The sequence below is a fragment of the Vulpes lagopus genome, chromosome 12, assembly GCF_018345385.1.
Source record: "Vulpes lagopus strain Blue_001 chromosome 12, ASM1834538v1, whole genome shotgun sequence".
Taxonomy (NCBI): domain Eukaryota; kingdom Metazoa; phylum Chordata; class Mammalia; order Carnivora; family Canidae; genus Vulpes; species Vulpes lagopus.
Window position 1 is genome coordinate 39,993,693 of NC_054835.1, and position 19,506 is coordinate 40,013,198.

At 42.5% G+C, this 19,506-nt stretch overlaps 3 protein-coding genes across 3 annotated transcripts; 1 reads left to right on the forward strand and 2 right to left on the reverse strand.

The window, feature by feature from the left end:
* Window positions 1–630: 630 nt before the first annotated feature.
* LOC121474148 (keratin-associated protein 9-9-like) lies at window positions 631–1,110 on the forward strand. The gene has a single exon (XM_041727001.1). The coding sequence runs from the start codon at window positions 631–633 to the stop codon at window positions 1,108–1,110; it is 480 nt and encodes a 159-aa protein (XP_041582935.1).
* A 4,021-nt stretch (window positions 1,111–5,131) lies between these two features.
* On the reverse strand, window positions 5,132–5,539 carry LOC121474150 (keratin-associated protein 9-2-like). The gene has a single exon (XM_041727004.1). It carries the CDS (start codon window positions 5,537–5,539, stop codon window positions 5,132–5,134), a length of 408 nt encoding a protein of 135 aa, XP_041582938.1.
* Window positions 5,540–14,162: 8,623 nt separating this feature from the next.
* LOC121474147 (keratin-associated protein 4-9-like) lies at window positions 14,163–15,362 on the reverse strand. Its single transcript, XM_041727000.1, has one exon. The coding sequence runs from the start codon at window positions 15,360–15,362 to the stop codon at window positions 14,163–14,165; it is 1,200 nt and encodes a 399-aa protein (XP_041582934.1).
* Window positions 15,363–19,506: the final 4,144 nt, after the last annotated feature.

Here is a 19,506-nt window from a genome sequence, read left to right on the forward strand (position 1 = left end):
CGATTCGGCCTTGACATATGGAAGACATGATGCCAGATGTCCTCCACCCAAGTGTCTTTGATTGCACTGCCCTATGCAAATGGGGTAGGGTGCTCCAAGAGACAGATGCCTGCGGGCGTCTGGAATGAGGCGCTTTGGGGAAACAGACTCGGGCTCCAGCATGATTGCAATTCATCACTATGAACATATCAACATCAAGCTCCCTTCACCTCAGGGATCCTCCCAGTCTGCATGCAACCAAAGTACCAATGCTGGGCAAGGGGCATGAAACTGACTCACCAGCCACTTCCCAGGAACTGCATCACGTGATCCCATGGCCCCAGAAACAAGAACGAGGCTGCTAATGTGACCACCTTGCTTCCCTCTGACAATGTTCCTATGAGTTACTCTCAATTAAGAAACATGTTAAGCACCTATTCCGTAGGGATTCCTAACACTTAGGGAACTTCCTCTTCTACCAGGCTCCAGTGCCAATGGAAAACGGTATAAACAAGGGAAGTCCTGCCCATTGGTCCATACGTTGGGGGTGCGGGGGTCCAGTGTATAAAAGCCCCAGAATGCAAGGAGGCATCAGTCAGAATCTGAGAACGTCACCTCAGAACAGAAGCCCACGCCTCCACCTGCGACACCATGAGTGAATCGTGCTGCTCCCCGTGCTGCCAGCCCACGTGCTGCAGGACCACGTGCTGCAAGCCCAGCTGCTGTAGATCCAGCTGCTGTGAGCCTTGCTGCTGCCGCCCAACGTGCTGTCAGACGACCTGCTGCAGGACCACGTGCTGCAAGCCCACATGCTGTGTGTCCAGCTGCTGCCAGCCCAGCTGCTGTGGGTCCAGTGGCTGCGGGTCCAGCTGCTGCCAGCCTTGCTGCTGCCGCCCAACGTGCTGTCAGACCACCTGCTGTAGGACCACGTGCTGCAAGCCCACATGCTGTGTGTCCAGCTGCTGCCAGCCCAGCTGCTGTGGGTCCAGTGGCTGCGGGTCCAGCTGCTGCCAGCCTTGCTGCACCCCCGTAATCTGCAGCAGAACCTGCTACCAGCCCACCTGCTGCTGCCTGCCCGGGTGCCTAACCCAAGGCTGTGGATCCAGCTGCTGCCAGCCTTGCTGCTGCTGAGCAACTTGCTATAGCCTCAGCACTCCCCGGAATATATATCCTACGCCATTTTGCCAAAGTTCCTGTCTTACGAGAAGTTGCTCCCTCGGCTTTCCTGGGAACACATGCAGTGTAACTGCCCCTGCCATCTTTCTCAGCAATGCTTATGAGTCTATGGAGGGAATGCAATCTACTTCCATTTGATTGTATTCTAGTGTCTCTGGTTTACTGTAGCCATTGCTGAGCCACTCCATTTGGTCAACCCCAGATGCTGGCCAACATCCATTGATTCACACTCTCAGTCTCCGAAAAGTGATCATCACCTTCACTTCTACAGCATATAAACACATCCTTATGAGTGCATAGTTAGCTCTCCGCAGTGATCAGTAGTGATCATCTTTTTAGATAGATGCATTATAATTAGTAAGTCCTGCCAGTTTACTAAGCTCTTTGCAATGGCTTTGAACTTTCTACCTTCCGTTCTTTCCTAATAAAATCTGTGTCATCCTGCATCCAATGTTTGTTTGTTTTTGTCGTTTTTCGTGTGTGTGTGTTCGCGTGTGTGTTTGTTATTACAGCACTTCCTTTATGAAGTCCTTCTTGAACTTTTACTTTAAGTACATGTGTATACATACGTAGATATGACGCCCAAAAGTAAATTGAAGCTTCAATAGATTTATTGTCTCATTCAGTTATCACAATTGTCCCACAAATCAGGCAGAGCCCAGATTATCATTCCATTTTCGTTCTCACTTAGAGAGCAGGAAATGTTTGACCATACAGCAAATAATTGACAGAAGCAGGTCCTTTGATTTCATGTCAATGACATATTTAGTTCCATCTTTCTAAAAATGGAAATAATCCTGGTGATGGGGCATAAGGGAGGTCGACATTTTGAGTTGATTCAATAACAAAGGAAATAATTATATCTTTCCTATAGAGACATTTCAGTCTACAAACTTCTTCCTAAATATTCTTCCCCTCTTTATGACCAATATGCTTTTAATAGTTCTAGTTAATGGTAGGAGGCTTTACCTCTTCTCTGACATATGTTTCATTGGCATATATAGTGTTCCTGGCCCTTTTCTTGCCGAGAGGAACCTGTTCTTTGTTGTCATGGACATACATGCTGGTTTCATTGCATTTATCTTTTTTTTAAAGAGTTATTTATTTATTTATTTATTTATTTATTTATTTATTTGAGATAGAGCATGAATGGGAGGGTTAGAGGGTGGTGGAGAGAGAATATCAAGCAGACTCTCCGCTCAGCATGGTGTCTGACTCAGGGCTCAGTCTCAGAATCTTGAGTTCATGAATTGATCCAAGACCAAGATTTGGATGCTTAACTGCCTGTTCCAACCCAGTGTAGAGGGATAGAAAAAAAGCAGCTGACACAGACTCCATGGGGAGCAAGACTGGATGGAGGGCCCAATCTCATTTTTTGGAAATAATTACTCAATCAGAAATAAGAATCACATTCTTAACCACCTAAACCATTTAGGAACTTTATCATCCCTCCTTTCGTATGTATCTTTCTTTTTCCCACTTACATCCTAAATTGTATTCCACCTATGGATTAATTTGGAATGATTTATTTTTCCTTTTTTTCCCTCTCCTTATTGTTTCAGCCAATCTTTAGCAGATACCTCTGTAGCAGGTCACAGTTCTTCTATTTAGAGAATTATAGCAGAAATACATCTTATTTAAAATCCTTAATAGTGTAAAATAGACTATTTTGTCCCTCTATAGCCTTGGTTTTATCTCTTTTGTTTACTCCTATGTCCATGCCTTAACATAAACCATACCTCATATTTCCAAGTTAAACCTCCAGACCAAAGTACTAACAGGAAGCTATTTCATATCCAGAGTTTGGTGCTGACCTAAATGACTAAATGACACACTATTTGTTTTCAATTCCATTTGATTCCTGCAGAAACCTAATGAAATATGACATATGATAATGTAATACCTTGAATTTTATCAATCGATAGCCCCAGTAGCAGCTTTTATGCCACATAATGGAACTTTTACATCACATCAAAAACTTCTGGCCTGAAAAAGGAGTGGAAAGTGGGAACAGTCCCAGTGAAAAGAACTACAAGAAGCACAGATGGTTTTACATTTTGTTTGAAGAAAAGTGGGCTGAGAAAATGGTGTTCGTGGCCTTTTGGCAAGTGGTGAAAAACTTGATTACTTGGTCTGAGATCTTAAATCAAAAAGACTGAAAGATTAGAGAATCATTTAGACAGATATGGGTATGGGGACAGAAGTGTTCCCTCTCTGTGTCCAACATCATTGCCCACAAGAGAGTATCTATCCCTTGAGGGGCTCTAGATGAGTCTGGGATAACATACAACATCTTTCTCCTCAGACACTCCAGTACTTACCTTGGAGACCATTAACAAAGCCACAGTGGCATGAAACACAGAGGCTTTGCATGGAACCAACAGCATTCTCTCTGTCTCACTGTGGGTGTCTCTGTTGAATGTACTGTTTGTCAGTAGCAGACATTGATGTCAAGCGCTTAGTGAGGTAACAACCCTCCTGAAAATGAACCATACTACATTGAAGCGAGCTGGTTTAAAGTTGGGAAGCATGCCATAGGGTCTATATTTTGCAGGAAATACTTAATTCCTTTTTGCTCTTAAAAAGTATTCAGGGGACAGATGACATACAAGAATTTGATTTATATGATCCTGAAGAACAAATCCTGATAAATGAACCTCTCTCTTATGAGGACACAATGGGTGCTCAAAATTATTTGATGCAGATCAATTACATGAGGGGCTGGTCAGACCCTGAGACAAGGAAAGTTTCCCTGCATTCATAAGCACTCTTAAATGAACCACTGCTGCCTGACTGAAAGAGCTGCTGCTCACTGAGATGTGGGATGTTGATTTGGGAAGAACTTGGCAAATACAAATATAGATAGATAGATAGATAGATAGATAGATAGATAGATAGATAGATATAGAGATATATGTATATATATATATATATATACATAATCTGTGTATATATATGGGATTATTCCATCTATTGCTAAGGATAAATTCAAGTGCACATCTTGCTAGTACTCAGTCCCATTTCATCTCTACTTGTCCTGATATGTAAATGTACATGCCCTTGAACAGGAGTAGAAGACCCAGTTTTTGTTCTGAGGTTGTCCATTTTTACCAACACAACATCGCACAATGAAATTTTCTAATCTGAAAATGGAGAATCTAACTTGAGGGATGCTACCATAGGGCTCAGAACGGATAATGCCCAGGGTATTTCCTGAGCGGTCTGCAGATGGGAATGTGAGCGTCCTTCAGCCAGGGCAGGAGATGCAGCCTGGCATCTGAGTCTGTCCCTGTCAGCTCTGTGACATGACGCTGTGGGATTTCCTCATCTACAAATGAAGATACAAATTTGTGGAGACTATATGGGGCTCCAAAAGGATAACGCACTTGGCATGGGACCTGCGTAAACATCGTTACATTGAGTATGTGGAACAAGGACATGAAAACCAAAGAGGATGCAGAATGGTACAGAGTTTATTAAGAAATATAGGTGAGATCCCTGCATCTAGGGAGACATTCAAACGGATCATGACAAGAAGAAATAAGCATACAAGAACCATGAATACACTAAGAAAGAAAACATACTTGTACAGATAAGGTACTTAGGATGAAGATCTTGACTATGGAGTCAAAGCAGAGATCTTGACTCTGTATCAGGATTCATGAAGCTGGCAGGAGGCTCACAAGACATTAGGAAGAAGAGAATCAGGGAGAAAGGGTACACACTTCATCAAGCTGATTCACAGGCTTGTAAACCGGCAGATGAGTAACAGAAATGCTGGTGATTGCATGCTGGCTTTCAGCAACATTTGGCAGTGTCTTTGTTTCCCAAATGGCTAATCACTATTGTGTATAGATGGTGGTTCTTGGTGAGGTAATCAGTAACAATAAGGCTGGCAGCAACTGGACACACAGCAAGGGTGACATCAGTTGGTCCTACAGTAAGTGGTATGGCAACAGTTTGGCTGACAACAAGGCTAGCAGCAGCTGGATCCGCAGCCCAGGGATAGGCACCCAGGCAAGCAGCAGCAAGTGGGCTGGTAGCAGGTTCTCCTACAGTACACAGGGGTACAGCAGGCTGGTTGGCAGCAACTGGACCCACAGCAGCCTTGTTCACAGCCACTAGATCCACAGCATCTGGGCTGGCAGCAGCTGGACACACAGCATGTGGGCCGGCAGCAGGTGGTCCTGTAGCAGGTGGTTTGACAGCACATTGGGCGGCAGCAGCAAGGCTGGCAGCAGCTGGACCCGCAGCCACTGGACCCACAGCAGCTGGGCTGGCAGCAGCTGGACACACAGCATGTGGGCTTGCAGCAGGTGGTCCTGCAGCAGGTGGTCCTACAGCATGTAGGCTGGCAGCAAGGGGAGCAACACGAGTTGGTCATGGTGTCAGAAAGGGGGAAAAGGTGGCTTCTGTTCCGAGATAAGATTCTCAAATTCTGACTGATGTCTCCTTCTGTTCTGGGGCTCTTTTATGCACTGGATCCCCAAATTTGGACCTATGGGCATGACTTCCTTGTTGTTTACATTGTTTTCCTAATAATTTGGGAATTGTAAAAGAGGAAATTGTTTCCCTAATGTTATGAATCTTTAGAAAATAGATGCTTAATATGTTTCTTATTTGAGAATAATTCATAGAAGCATTTTCAGATGTAAGGAAGATGGTCACATGAGTAGCATTTTTCCTGCTTCAACAATAATCTCATCATATGACTTAGTTCCCACTGGCCTGGAGTGTGTTTGGAGGGGTCAGAGCAGTGATACCTCCCCAGCTTTATTTGTTAGGCTGCATGTAGATTGGAGATATCTCTGAGGTGAGAGGCATGATACTGATATGTTCAGAGGGACAAATTGAATCCATGCCTGAGCCCAAGTTTGTTTCTCCAGAAAAGCCTGATTCAGAGCTTCCACAGACATCTGTCTCTCCTAGCACCCTATCCTACTTGTGTATCCCAGTTCCCTTAAAGATCCTTAGGTAGAATATGTCTGGCACCATCTCTTCCATATCACAGGATAGAATCAACCAATGTGTAGAAGCAGCAGCAATACACAGGGACTAAGCAATCATCAGTTAATGTATTTCCTGTGTGACCATTACTCTTGATTTACCCTGGAATAAGGGTTTTCCCCAGATATGGGACTTCAGTAATGGAACTGGGGTAGTTGACAGACCAGGATGAGTTGGAGACTTTAGACCTAACCTTGTTAACTAGCAGAATATGTGACCTCATGTCACTGACAACACATTTATAGTTTATTTTTTTATTTTTCTTTTTTTATTTAAATTCAATTTACCAACTTTTTGTATTTTTTTCTTATTTGCTAACATTTAACATGGGAATTGGATTAGTTAAGGTGATATCTGATTTATCTTTTGGATCTAACATGTTTAAATGTTTTTAGATATACCATTCATTTAAAAAGTATGCAAATTATTAATTTCTAACTTGATAGATTATCATAAAGTGAACACATCCATGTTAATATAACCAGGATAAGGAATAGAAATAAGGAGTAGATTGCTCACAGAATTGCTTGATCAAAATACTTATTTCATTTCTATCTCACATGCAGGTGAGATAGAGATAAAAACCCTTGGATTTTTCTGGAAATTTTGTATTTCCCTCCCATTATGGATGGGCCAAGTTGAAGGCAGATACCTTCTTTAAGAGATCACAATTCTCATATTCTCAATTTTTACCACATAACACATTAATCCATCATGCTTATTTTTAATAAAGAGGCTTTTCTTCTCCCTTTCTTCTTCCTGTGATAATCTTGTATTTTGTCTGTTTTGTTAAATTATGCATCCCTCACTCAACATAAACTACACTTCAAATTTAGAAATTATAAGCTGACATGTTCTCATTCTCCCTCCCATACTGTAGAAAAAGGATAACAATATGTGGAAACGGTAGTCATTCATATGTCATTGATCAAAAAATTCTCCCCTTGATCTTTTTGGTGGCATTATAGATAAGCAAGTGCCAAGGTTAACCTCACTAGATAAGTGCTTTCTAGTAATGTTTTGCAATGGTCCACAGAACATGAACTGTCCTGATAGGCTAGAGAATTGAGTCAGAAAGGCTCAGAGAAATTTACATGGTAGATTGGATTTATTTCTTGTCAGAGGGCCCACAAACTGATCATATGCCCTGGAAGGCCCCAAAGGACATTCCATCACAAAGGCAGTAAATCATGTGCGTCATTAAAAGGAACAGTGGTGGTAATCCTCTATTGCCAGGGTTGATGGAATAAGATGATGATAGAGAACTGGGAAACGGGGTGCCAGAAGAACAGAGTCAGGGTAGAAGTAATTACCAAAATAGGAAGAAATGTCAACCAGCCGTCCCTGACTCACAGAGATCTGACCAATAGACTATCGCTTCCTTAAGGGTGAGGTAATTGTGCATCCTACACAGTGCCAGTATTACCCTGGCACTGCCATAAACATTGGAAAAGATTCAACAACAGTGAATCAGAAGCTGATGTCAGCCACATCAATAGAAAATTACGACCTCCCATTCAATTTCCTGACCTGAGTCAGTTCTCCAACGTAGAACTCTTCAAATAAAGGAGAGGTTTAGTCTTCTTGAGAAAGATTCTGCAACAGTGAAATGTGTGTGTGTGTGTGTGTGTGTGCGTGTGTAGCATGTTTTCCCCCAATCCTTCCACAATGGATTTATAATCATATGCCCGAGTAACTATACACTAGGGAAAGGTGAAAACCCAAATATTTCCAAAGGTGTTTGATGCAGAGCTTGTGCTGACACTGATACCAGGAGTCCTTCTATTAAAGTGCATGCATATGGAGGCCAGGTAATAAATGGAGTTCTGGTTCATGTCTATCTCATGTGGGTCTAATTGGTATTAAGGTCCACTTTATACTCATTTCCATGCTACTTATACGTAGTGAGTAGCAGAATCCTTCCATTGTGTGTTAGTTGGGTCCTCCAGGAATCAGACACTGAAACAGAGTTAAGAATGTAAAAAGTTTACTAGGAAATAATGCGAATGAAAGAGTTAAAAGGGGGAGTAAGGGCAGCCCAGGTGGCTCAGCGGTTTAGCACCACCTTCAGCCCAGGGCCTGATCCTGGAGACCCAGGATCGAGTCCCACGTCGGGCTCCCTGCATGGAGCCTGCTTCTCCCTCTGCCTGTGTCTCTGCCTCTCTCTCTCTCTCTCTAATGAATAAATAAATAAAATCTTTAAAAAGGTGGGGGAGTAAGGGAGAGTAGGTGGCAAAAACCTACAGACTGCAATGTAGGTATGACATCTTTCCCAAAAATGTATGAAATAGACAGCATCAGGCAAGGAGAACATAAGCCTACCATGCGGGCTTGACAAAACATTGGTCAACCCAATGGAGATATCCAGCGCAAAGACGGCCATTAATAAGTTCCCATGTTGGGAAGAAAATGCTAGGCCCTAGTACTTTTATGGTGTGTAATTATGAGCCATGGGTTTACAGAAAAAACATGGCCTTAGCTCTAAAGGTGATGAAGATCCTGAAGTTGCTAACAGTTGGAATCTATCAGCTACCTGCACTCTTTACAACAGAAGTCCAGACATATGAAGTAAAAGCCACAATAGAAACAAAGACCAAATAAGAACCCCTAAACACTCCTCTCTTCCTAACCAATGTATTAACCAGAAGCAGTAGCAATCCATGTGGACCAGCAGAATTTAGTGCTCGCTCAAAGACTTAAAGAATGCAGGTATGGTAGTTCCCAGCAAACTTCATTTGATTGCCAAACTGGCTCCTCCAAAAACCTAATGGATCATGGTATATAATTATGGAATATCTTAAACTTAAATCAATTGATAGACCCATTAACAGCTATAACATTTCAGTACCATTTAAGTTTAAAGGCCGTAGAAAGAAGAAATACTCCCAGTGAGCATAACCATGAGTACACATGGTCATAAGTTTCTTTTGTAGAAAAAGTGGCCTATTCCATCCTAAAGCAACAGAAAACCCATTCTTGGGCAGTCCTGGTGGCTCAGCAGTTTAGCGCCACCTTCGGCCCAGGGTTTGATCCTGGAGACCTGAGATGGAGCCCCATGTCGAGCTCCCTGGATGGAGCCTGCTTCTCCCTCTGCCTGTGTCTCTGCCTCTCTCTTCCTCTCTGTGTCTGTCATGAATAAATAAATAAAATCTTTATATTAAAAAAAAAGAATACCCGTTCTTCTCCAGTGCACATGGAACATCCTCCAGAATAGATCACATACTGCGTCACAAATCAGGTCTCAACTGATACCAAAAGACTGGTATTATTCCCTGCATATTTTCAGACCACAATGCTTTGAATTTTGAACTTAATCACAAGAGGAAATTTGGAAGAAACTCAAATACTTGGAGGTTAAAGAGCATCCTACTAAAGAATGAATGGGTCAACCAGGAAATTAAGAATTAAAAAAATCATGGAAGCAAATGAAAATGAAAACACAACAGTTCTGAACCTTTGGGATGTAACAAAGATGGTCCTAAGATGGAAGTATATAGCAATAGAGCCCTTTCTCAATAAATAAGTCTCAAACACACAAGCTAACCTTACATCTAAAGGAGCTGGAAAAAGAATTGCAAATAAAGGCTAAACCTAGCAGAAGAGAAATAATAAAGATTAGAGCAGAAATCAATGAAACTGAAACCAAATAACAGTGGAACAATCAATGACACTAGGTTCTTTGAAAGAATTAATAAGATTGATAAACCGCTAGCCAGCCTTATGAAGAAGGAGGAGGAGGAGGAGAAGGAGGAGGAGGAGGAGGAGGAGAAAAAAGAAAAGAAAAAGAAAAGAAAAGAAAAGAGAAAAGAAAAGAAAAGAAAAGAAAAGAAAAGAAAAGAAAAGAAAAGAAGGCCCAAATAAATAAAATCACAAATGAAAGAGGATAGATCACAATCAACACTCAAGAAATACAAACAATTATAAGAACATATTATGAGCAACTATATGCCAACAAATTGGGCAATCTGGAAGAAATGGATGCATTCCTAGATACATATAAACTACCAAAATAGAAAACCTGAACAGACCCATAGCCAGCAAGGAAATTGAAGCAGTAATCAAAAGACTCTGAACAAACAAGAGTTCAGGACCAGAACAAACAAGAGTTCAGTCTTCCCAGGGGAATTCAACCAAACATTTAATGAAGAATGAATACCTATTCTTCTAAAGCTGTTTCAAAAAGTAGAAACAGAAGGAAAACTTCTAAACTCATTCTATGAGACCAATATTACCTTGATCCCAAAACTAGGCAAAGACCCATTAAAAAGAAAAATTACAGAGCAGTATCCCTGATGATCATGGATGCCAATATTCTCAACAAAATACTAGCCAATAGGATCCAATAGTACATTAAGAGGATTATTTACCACAACCAAATGGGATTTATCCCTGGGATGCAAGAATGGTTCAACATCTACAAATCAATCAATGTGATAAATCACATTAATAAAAGAAAGGACAAGAACCATATGATCCTCTCAATTGATGCAGAAAAAGCATTTGACAAAGTGCAGCTTACTTTCTTAATTAAAACTCTCCACAGTGTAGGGATGGAGGGAACATGCCCCAATATCATAAAAAACATATATGAAGATCCCAGAGCAAATCTCATTCTCAATGGGGAAAAACAAATGTCTATATGAGGGACATTTCAGCCAGAAGACATGATCTAATGAAAAACTGTCACCTAGTCATTTTGGACTCCTCATGTTAGTAGACCAGCATGTAGAGAAAAGGGTCACTGTTCGGTGATGGATAATTATCATAAAAAGGTAGACTGCAGAGAGAAAGGTATCTGGAACACAGGAGATTTCACTGGAATATCTATGGGTCTGTCCATCCCTGTATCAGTAATCAGACACTCAGATCCATTGGACAGGATTATCTGGGTTACTCTATTGGGACATTATCTAAAATAATAGAAATATCCAAAATAATAAAAGCATTGGCTAAGATAAAGGAAATATAGGACTACTAGCAAAAGATGGAGACAATGAGTATTTGTTGCACGCTACTACAGTGCCAGTAGCTGCCGCTTCTTCCATTAGACTTCCTGTTATACACCCCTTTATTTTCCTCCCCACCTTCTTCTCTGCCAACATTCCTCTCTTATTTCCTTCCTTCTTTCCTTTCTTCATTCCCTCCTTCCTATGATTTCTTCTTCTCTATAGTTCTCTTCTTTTTCTCCTTCCTTCTCCTCCTCCTTCTTTTCCTTATTCATCTTTTTCTAGAAATTGTGGGTCTCCACCGCCTTGAAAAAACAGAGATTAGTCTGAGAGGAACAAAGATGATGTATTCATTGTAGATGATATATTCAATGCCTCACTTCTATGTGCTGAGTATTAGTGTCTTTTCAAATTCATCTGCTGAAGACTTAATCCCCAATGAGATGACATTTAGAGACGGGATCTTTAAGGGGTAATTATATTTGGATGAGGTTATGAGGATGAACCCCCTATAATAGGATTGATGTTCTTATAATAAGAGACAGAGACCAAAGCTCTCTCACTTTCTCTCTGCCATTTGAAGATACAACCAAAACGCAGCCATCAGCAAACCAGGAAGAGGATTCAAGCAGACACTTAAACTGCCAGCACCTTGATCTTTGACTTCCCAGCCTCCAGAACTGTGGCATATAAATTTTATTGTGTGAGCCACCCAGTCTGTGGAAGTTCATTATAGCACCCTAAACTGTCTGACACAACCATTCACATATCTTGGATCTCAGTGTGCTCAGGCCAGCTTTCAATAGCCATATGTACATCTCTGTGTCTAAGGGTTCTCTTCATGCAACAGCAGAAAGTCATTCAGTCTATGCATGTCATACTGAGAAAAACACACAACCAATGATTCTGGAGAGTTGTCTATAAAGATTCCAGCTCCATTTCATCAAGTAGGATAGTTCTAAAGTGTATATTTTTACACTGTTTCTGATCATTTTCCATCAGGCTTAAACTTCAGTTGCAGACAGTGATGCTAGATTCATATACATTCTTACCTGTCTCATTTCTTCAATTCTCTGCGAGTTTGCTATGCACATCCTAAAAAATGTCCACTTGGTTCTTTTTCTTGGGATAGTGTTTCTGAGGAAACGAACTATGAATTCACCTCTCTGGGTCTTAATTTCTTCTTTTCTAAAATGGGAATATTTATATTTCCTTGAAACTTTCTTCAGAATTAAAGGTAATGTATATGAAGCATTTGGTCCCTACCTAGCAACCCAGGTCAGATCCATTCCTCACCTCTGAATGCAAACCCCCATCTCTGAATGACCAGCAGGAGGCACTGAGGGGGACACTTGACAGGATGAGCACTGGGTGTTATTCTGTATGTTGGTAAATTGAACACCAATAAAAATTAATTTATTAAAAAAAAAAAGAAGGCACAACTGGTCTTGGCAGCCTGTCCAGAGCCTCCCATAGAGCTAGTCTCCAATGTTGGCGCGTGCCCCAGGCAGGAACCTTCCTAGCTCATCAGAGGTCCCTCCACTGCTCCCAGGAGGTAACCCAGAGCCTAGGTCTCCTCTTCCTCTCAGAGCCCAAATCAGGCCTCACAACCTTGAGCACCCAGGCAGCATTGTTAATATGTTGGGGACTGGAAGCACCAGCCTTCTATCTATGGCGGCTCCTAATGAATGCCCATGGTTTGGTTTTGTTTTTTTTTCTCCTCTTTTTTCTTCTTCACATTCGTCTCACCCCCCTGGAACATGCTCTTAATTCACCTCAAGTTCTTCATAGTTGGCCTCAGAAAATACAAGAGGTTGTTTAGTTTCTTGGATGGTTCATAGGTCATGTGTTACTCAAAGTCATACATAGTCTCTGAGTCTTCAACTTTGTCTTAACTTGAATTTCTTAATAGCATTTTGGTGAGCAATTTCCATAACTTTAGGGGAATACAATAAGTCCACTTTTTATTGCAGAGAATTATTTATTTTCTTACTATATTGAGAGAGATTTAGTAGAAGGAGGCTATTCAGAATTGGATTTACACAATACAGAGAAAGTCAGTTTAGATAAGAGTCTCTCTTGTGAGGACACAGTGGATGCTAACTATTTCATGAGGATGAATTGCATGTGTGACTGAACATGTGGAAATAGGAAAGGCTATGTGTTTTCTTGAGAGCTCCAAAAGGCAGCTCCCACCTGCCCTTCCATGTATATACTGCTTGCTGTGTTGTGAGAAACTGATTTTTTAACAGTTTCCGCATATATGAGGGATTGTTTCTTCCATTTGTAAAGAATAAATACATTTGCATAGCTTACTAGTGTTCAGTACTAAATATTATTGCTACTTCTATTGACATGTCAATGTAGTTGCCTTTGAGCAGGAACAAATGATCCAATCCTGTATCTAAGTTTATCATTATTAACTACATTAAATTACACAGTGAAATATTATCACTTTAAAATGTAGAATATAATTCATGGCAGGCTGTTGTGTAGCTCAGGTCAGATAATGCATATTGTACCAAATATGTACATAAGTTCCTATATTGGGAATATTGTACAGTAAAACAAAACACAATATAGGGTGAATTATGATATAGCCTTTATTAAGAAACATATAAGTAAGATACTTGCATCTAAAGATGAAAGCAGGAGAAAGAACCATGAGCACATTGAAAAATATATATAATTATGAAGTTTATTCATCAGTTGCAGGAACCTATGAAAAAGTTTTGGAGACTTATTTTCCTAACCTACTTAGAGGGAACAGATGATCCTGACTTCAGAAACCAAGACGACAACTTAGTATCAAGGATTTATGAAACTGACACAAGATCCACATACTCGAAAGAAGAGAATTGGAGGAAGTCCTCTGTACAACATCAAACTGATTCACAAGCTTATAAAAACAAATATGAGAAAAAAATTTGATGGTTGCATGGTGACTTTCAGCAAAATCAAGCAAGGAAATTTGTCCTAAATGGCAAGTCAGTTAACAGGAAGGTGTTGTGTGCAGATGGTGTTTCTTTGGTCAGGTGATGAGCAACAGAAAGGCTAACAGCAGCTGGATCCACAGCCTTGGGCTAGGCACCCAGGCAGGCAGCAGCAGGTGGGCTGGTAGCAGGTTCTCCTGCAGATTACGGGGGTGCAGCAAGCTGGCTGGGAGCAGGGTGTGCAGCAGCAACTGGGGCGGCAGCAAGGCTGGCAGCAGCTGGACACACAGCATGTGGGCTTGCAGCAGGTGGTCCTACAGCAGGTGGTTTGACAGCACGTTGGGCGGCAGCAGCAAGGCTGGCAGCAGCTGGACCCACAGCCACTGGACCCACAGCAGCTGGGCTGGCAGCAGCTGGACACACAGCATGTGGGCTTGCAGCACGTGGTCCTACAGCAGGTGGTCTGACAGCATGTTGGGCGGCAGCAGCAAGGCTGGTAGCAGCTGGACCTGCAGCCACTGGACCCACAGCAGCTGGGCTGGCAGCAGCTGGACACACAGCATGTGGGCTTGCAGCAGGTGGTCCTACAGCAGGTGGTCTGACAGCACGTTGGGCGGCAGCAGCAAGGCTGGCAGCAGCTGGACCCGCAGCCACTGGACCCACAGCAGCTGGGCTGGCAGCAGCTGGACACACAGCATGTGGGCTTGCAGCAGGTGGTCCTACAGCAGGTGGTTTGACAGCACGTTGGGCGGCAGCAGCAAGGCTGGCAGCAGCTGGACCCACAGCCACTGGACCCACAGCAGCTGGGCTGGCAGCAGCTGGACACACAGCATGTGGGCTTGCAGCAGGTGGTCCTACAGCAGGTGGTCTGACAGCACGTTGGGCGGCAGCAGCAAGGCTGGTAGCAGCTGGACCTGCAGCCACTGGACCCACAGCAGCTGGGCTGGCAGCAGCTGGACACACAGCATGTGGGCTTGCAGCAGGTGGTCCTACAGCAGGTGGTCTGACAGCACGTTGGGCGGCAGCAGCAAGGCTGGCAGCAGCTGGACCCGCAGCCACTGGACCCACAGCAGCTGGGCTGGCAGCAGCTGGACACACAGCATGTGGGCTTGCAGCAGGTGGTCCTACAGCAGGTGGTCTGACAGCACGTTGGGCGGCAGCAGCAACGCTGGCAGCAGCTGGACCCGCAGCCACTGGACCCACAGCAGCTGGGCTGGCAGCAGCTGGACACACAGCATGTGGGCTTGCAGCAGGTGGTCCTGCAGCAGGTGGTCCTGCAGCACGTAGGGCGGCAGCAAGAGGAGCAACACGAGTTGGTCATGGTGTCACGAATTGGGGGATTGACTTCAGTTCAGAGGTAAGATTCTCAGATTCTGACTGAAGTCTCCTTCTGTTTTGGGGCTTTTATGCACTGAACTCCCCAATGTGGACCAATGGGCAGGACTTTCTTTTTTTGTTGTTTATGCTTTTGTTTTTGTTTTTGTTTTTGTTTTTTTATAGTCACTGAAGAATTTTCAAGGAAGAAGTTGTTCCCCTAGTATTTTGAAGGTTCTGTAATTTAGTGTTTGATCATTTCCTTAATTGAGAATACTATTTAGGAACCTTTTCCAGAAATGAGAAAATCAAGAATCATCACCAGCTACATTCTGTTATTTGGCATCATCTAATCATGTGATAGTTTTGGCTGTCTTGGCAAAGGTCAGAACAGTTGTTCCTTGTCTGCTATTCCTTTGACCATAGTGAGATTAGGAAGTGCCTTTATTTCTCCTCTGATCTTTATTATTCCCTTCCTTATTGTACCTTATTGTAACTTTGGGCTTTGTTCATTTTTCAAGTTCCTTGAGATGAAAAATTGGTTGTTTACTTGAGATTTTTCTTGTTTCATGATGTAGACATTTATCACTTTTAACTTCCCTCTAAGAACTGCTTTTGCTGCATCACGTAATTTTTGGTATGTTGTATTTCCATTTCCATTTGTCTCAATGTATTTTTTTATTTCACTTTTGAATTGTTCTTTGACCCATTGGTTGTTCATTGCATTGTTGTTTAATTTTCATATATTTGTGAATTTTGCAGGTTTTTTCTAATTGACTTATGGATTCATACTATTGCTGTCACAAAAGATGCCTGATATATTTTAATCTTATTAAATTTATTAAGACTTATTTTGTGGCCTAACATATGATCTATTCCGGAAGTTTACCATGTGCATATGAGAAGAATATGTATTCTGTTGTTTTTGAATGGAATGTTCTGTATATGTCTCTTAATTCCCTCTATTGTAATATATTGTTTAAAAAAAAAAGACCCATGCTTGTTTTGATTTTCTGTCTGGATGATCTATACATTGGAGACAATAGAGTATTAAAAGATCTCTATTATTATTGTATTGTTATATGTTGTTCTCTTTAGGTCTATTACTGTTCACTTTATATATTTAGGTGCTCCTATAATATAAACATTCTCACAGAGAAATAACATGAACAATCCACCTCATGGTATTATTTCAATAAAAATGTATAGATAAATAAAGAAAGTCAAAAGACTTGTACAATAGAATTCATACAAAATTTTGATATTTGTAATAATTTCAAAAGTCCCAAACAGCAACAACCCACTTATATATTAATGGTAGGTAGACAAATATATCATTTGTATACATTGGGGAACTATAAAGAAAAGGGATAAATGAAGTGCCTGCGTAAGTCTCACATTCATGATATAAAGTGAAAGTAGCCAATTCTAAAAGCATCTGAAATGAACTATTAACATACACAATGTGTGAGTCACTAGAATACATACATACCTTTGGGAATAATAAGGATTATAATTTGAAGGGGATTAAATTTAGTTCTTTTTGTTAACCTGGTAATAGCGACACGGGGGTTCACTCGGTGATATTCTATCAGATTTGAAATTATCGATTTTAATGCATTATAATTTATAAAAAGGAGCACTATCACCAAGACTACCCCTTCAATTAAAAATAGGAGAAAACAAAACATAGTGCATACATGAAGTAAACAAATATGTTAAAAATGAGTTAGGGTTGAGTCATGAGGTCATTGTGCTTTGCCCAAATTACCCCAGCATATCAGTGAAAGATCCACATGCTGGGAAAGCCCACAATTCTGACTAAATCAAGACCACTGGTCACACAGGTTGATAATTGCTTTTCCCAGTGTACTGCTGCAGCTTTTGCCCACCTGCTTCGGTTCTGCCTAGCCATTTGGAAGATAGGATGCCAGACATCGTTGGGCCGAGGTCCTCGATGGAATTGGGATATGCAGATGGGGTAGGGTGCTCCAAGAAGCAGATGCCATCAGGATGTCTCCCATCAGGCTTTGTGGGGAGACTGACTTGGGCTCAGGCATGGATTCCGGTGCTCCCTGTGAACAGATGGACCTCATGTCCCCACTCCCCCAGGGACATTTCCATCTAAAGACAACCCAGAGACCAGAGCTGGGAAGGACCACTGCTGACACTCCTCAGGCCAGCGGAAACTAGAGCACATGATCCCATGGTCCCTGAAGCAAGAACAAGGCTGCTGATGTGACCACCTTCCTTCCTTCTGAGAATGTTTCTATGAGTTATTCTCAATTAAGAAGCAAATAAGCAATTATTTCCTAAGGATTCATAACATTTAGGAACAACTTCCTCTTTTACACTTCCCTCAGTGATTATTGAAAATTATTTAAACAACAACAAGGAACGTTGTGCCCATTGGTCCAAATGTCAGGAGGTCCAGTGTATAAAAGCCCCAGAATGGAAGGAATAGGTAACAGAATCTAAAAACCACAACGCAAAACAGAAACTCACCTTCCACCACTGACAGCATGACTGGTTCATTCTGCTCCCCTTGCTGCCAGCCTTCATGCTGCAGGACCACCTGCTGCAGGACCACCTGCTGCAAGCCCACATGCTGTGTGTCCAGCTGCTGCCAGCCCAGCTGCTGTGGGTCCAGTGGCTGTGGACAAGGCTGCAGTGGGTCCAGCTGCTGCGGGTCCACCTGCTGCCAACCTTGCTGCTGCCGCCCAACTTGCTGTCAAACCACCTGCTGTAGGACCACCTGCTGCAAGCCCACATGCTGTGTGTCCAGCTGCTGCCAGCCTTGCTGCCGCTCCAGTTGCTGCTCCACACCATGCTCCCAGCCAACTTGCTGCACCCCTGTGTACTGCAGAAGAACCTGCTACCAACCCACCTGCTGCTGCCTGCCTGGGTGCCTAGCCCAAGGCTGTGGATCCAACTGTTGTTAGCCTTGCTGCCAACCAACCTGCTGTCAGAATAATTGCTAAAGGACCACTCTCTTGTTGTGGTGTTCAGCTTCAGCCAAACATTTTGCTGTTGGTTGCTTCACAAAGAAATACAATGTGCAAAAAATGTTTGCCATCACCCATTTCCAATTATTGTAATGTTTAAGACTCATCAGGATATTCCAAAGAATGTGAAGTACCTTGATGAAATATATGTCCCTTCTCACTGAGTCTGTTCTTTCTGTCTGTAAATCATGTGCCAGCTTCCTATTTATCATATCTGCAATACAACACAGTGCAGATCTCACTTCCATCCCACAAAGGTGTAGAGAAAAAAATTCATGCATCATAGATAAGTATCTGCCACTAATGAAAGTTTAGGATCAAGTTTTCTATTCCATTCCTCACAGTCCTTGTATCCTCTTTTCAGACTTGCATGAACCTTTCAAAGGCCTCCCTCCATGCGGGGGCGGGGGGGTCTCACCTATATCTCTTAATAAACCCTGTACCATTCTGCATCCCATATGGTGTCCATGTCCTTGTTCAACATTCATGACAAAATGTATGCACAGGTCCCATACTATGTGCATTATCCATTTGGAGTCTCCTATAGTCCCCCACAAATTTGTATCTCCATTTGCAGGTGAGGAGATCCTATAATGCTGTATCACAGAGCTGAAAGGGACAGAATCGGATGCCTGGCTGCATCTTCTGCCCTGGCTTAAGGGTACTCACATTCCCATCTGCAGACCAGTTAGGAAACACCCTGGGCCTGAGCTCCAGCAAGCTTCTGGGTGGAGTGTCTTCGTTGACCATGGAAATTTATTCTCCTGTACATGTGAGAGACGTCTGGGACAAAGTTAGAGATATTTGTGTCCTAAACCTCAGCGACCAGGAGCCCTGTGTGAGGGCAGCAGGCCCTGCCCCAGAGAGCTCCTGTGCACACAGGGACCCTTTGATTTCCTCAGGCTCCATCCAGCCCCTCGTGCACTCCTCCACATCAAAGATAGGTGAGCCTATGGTGTCCTCACAACCAAAGGCTGCAACTGAACACACTTATTGTGGGGTCATGGAAGACCTTTTCTGCTATGTCCTCCTGGTGCTCAAGACCTCTAGGTAGAGTCCAGAGCTGTCAGGCAACTTTCTGCCAAACACATTGTGCTCCTCAACCGGAACATAATTGGTGTTGTGATCAACATGTTCCCAAGAAAA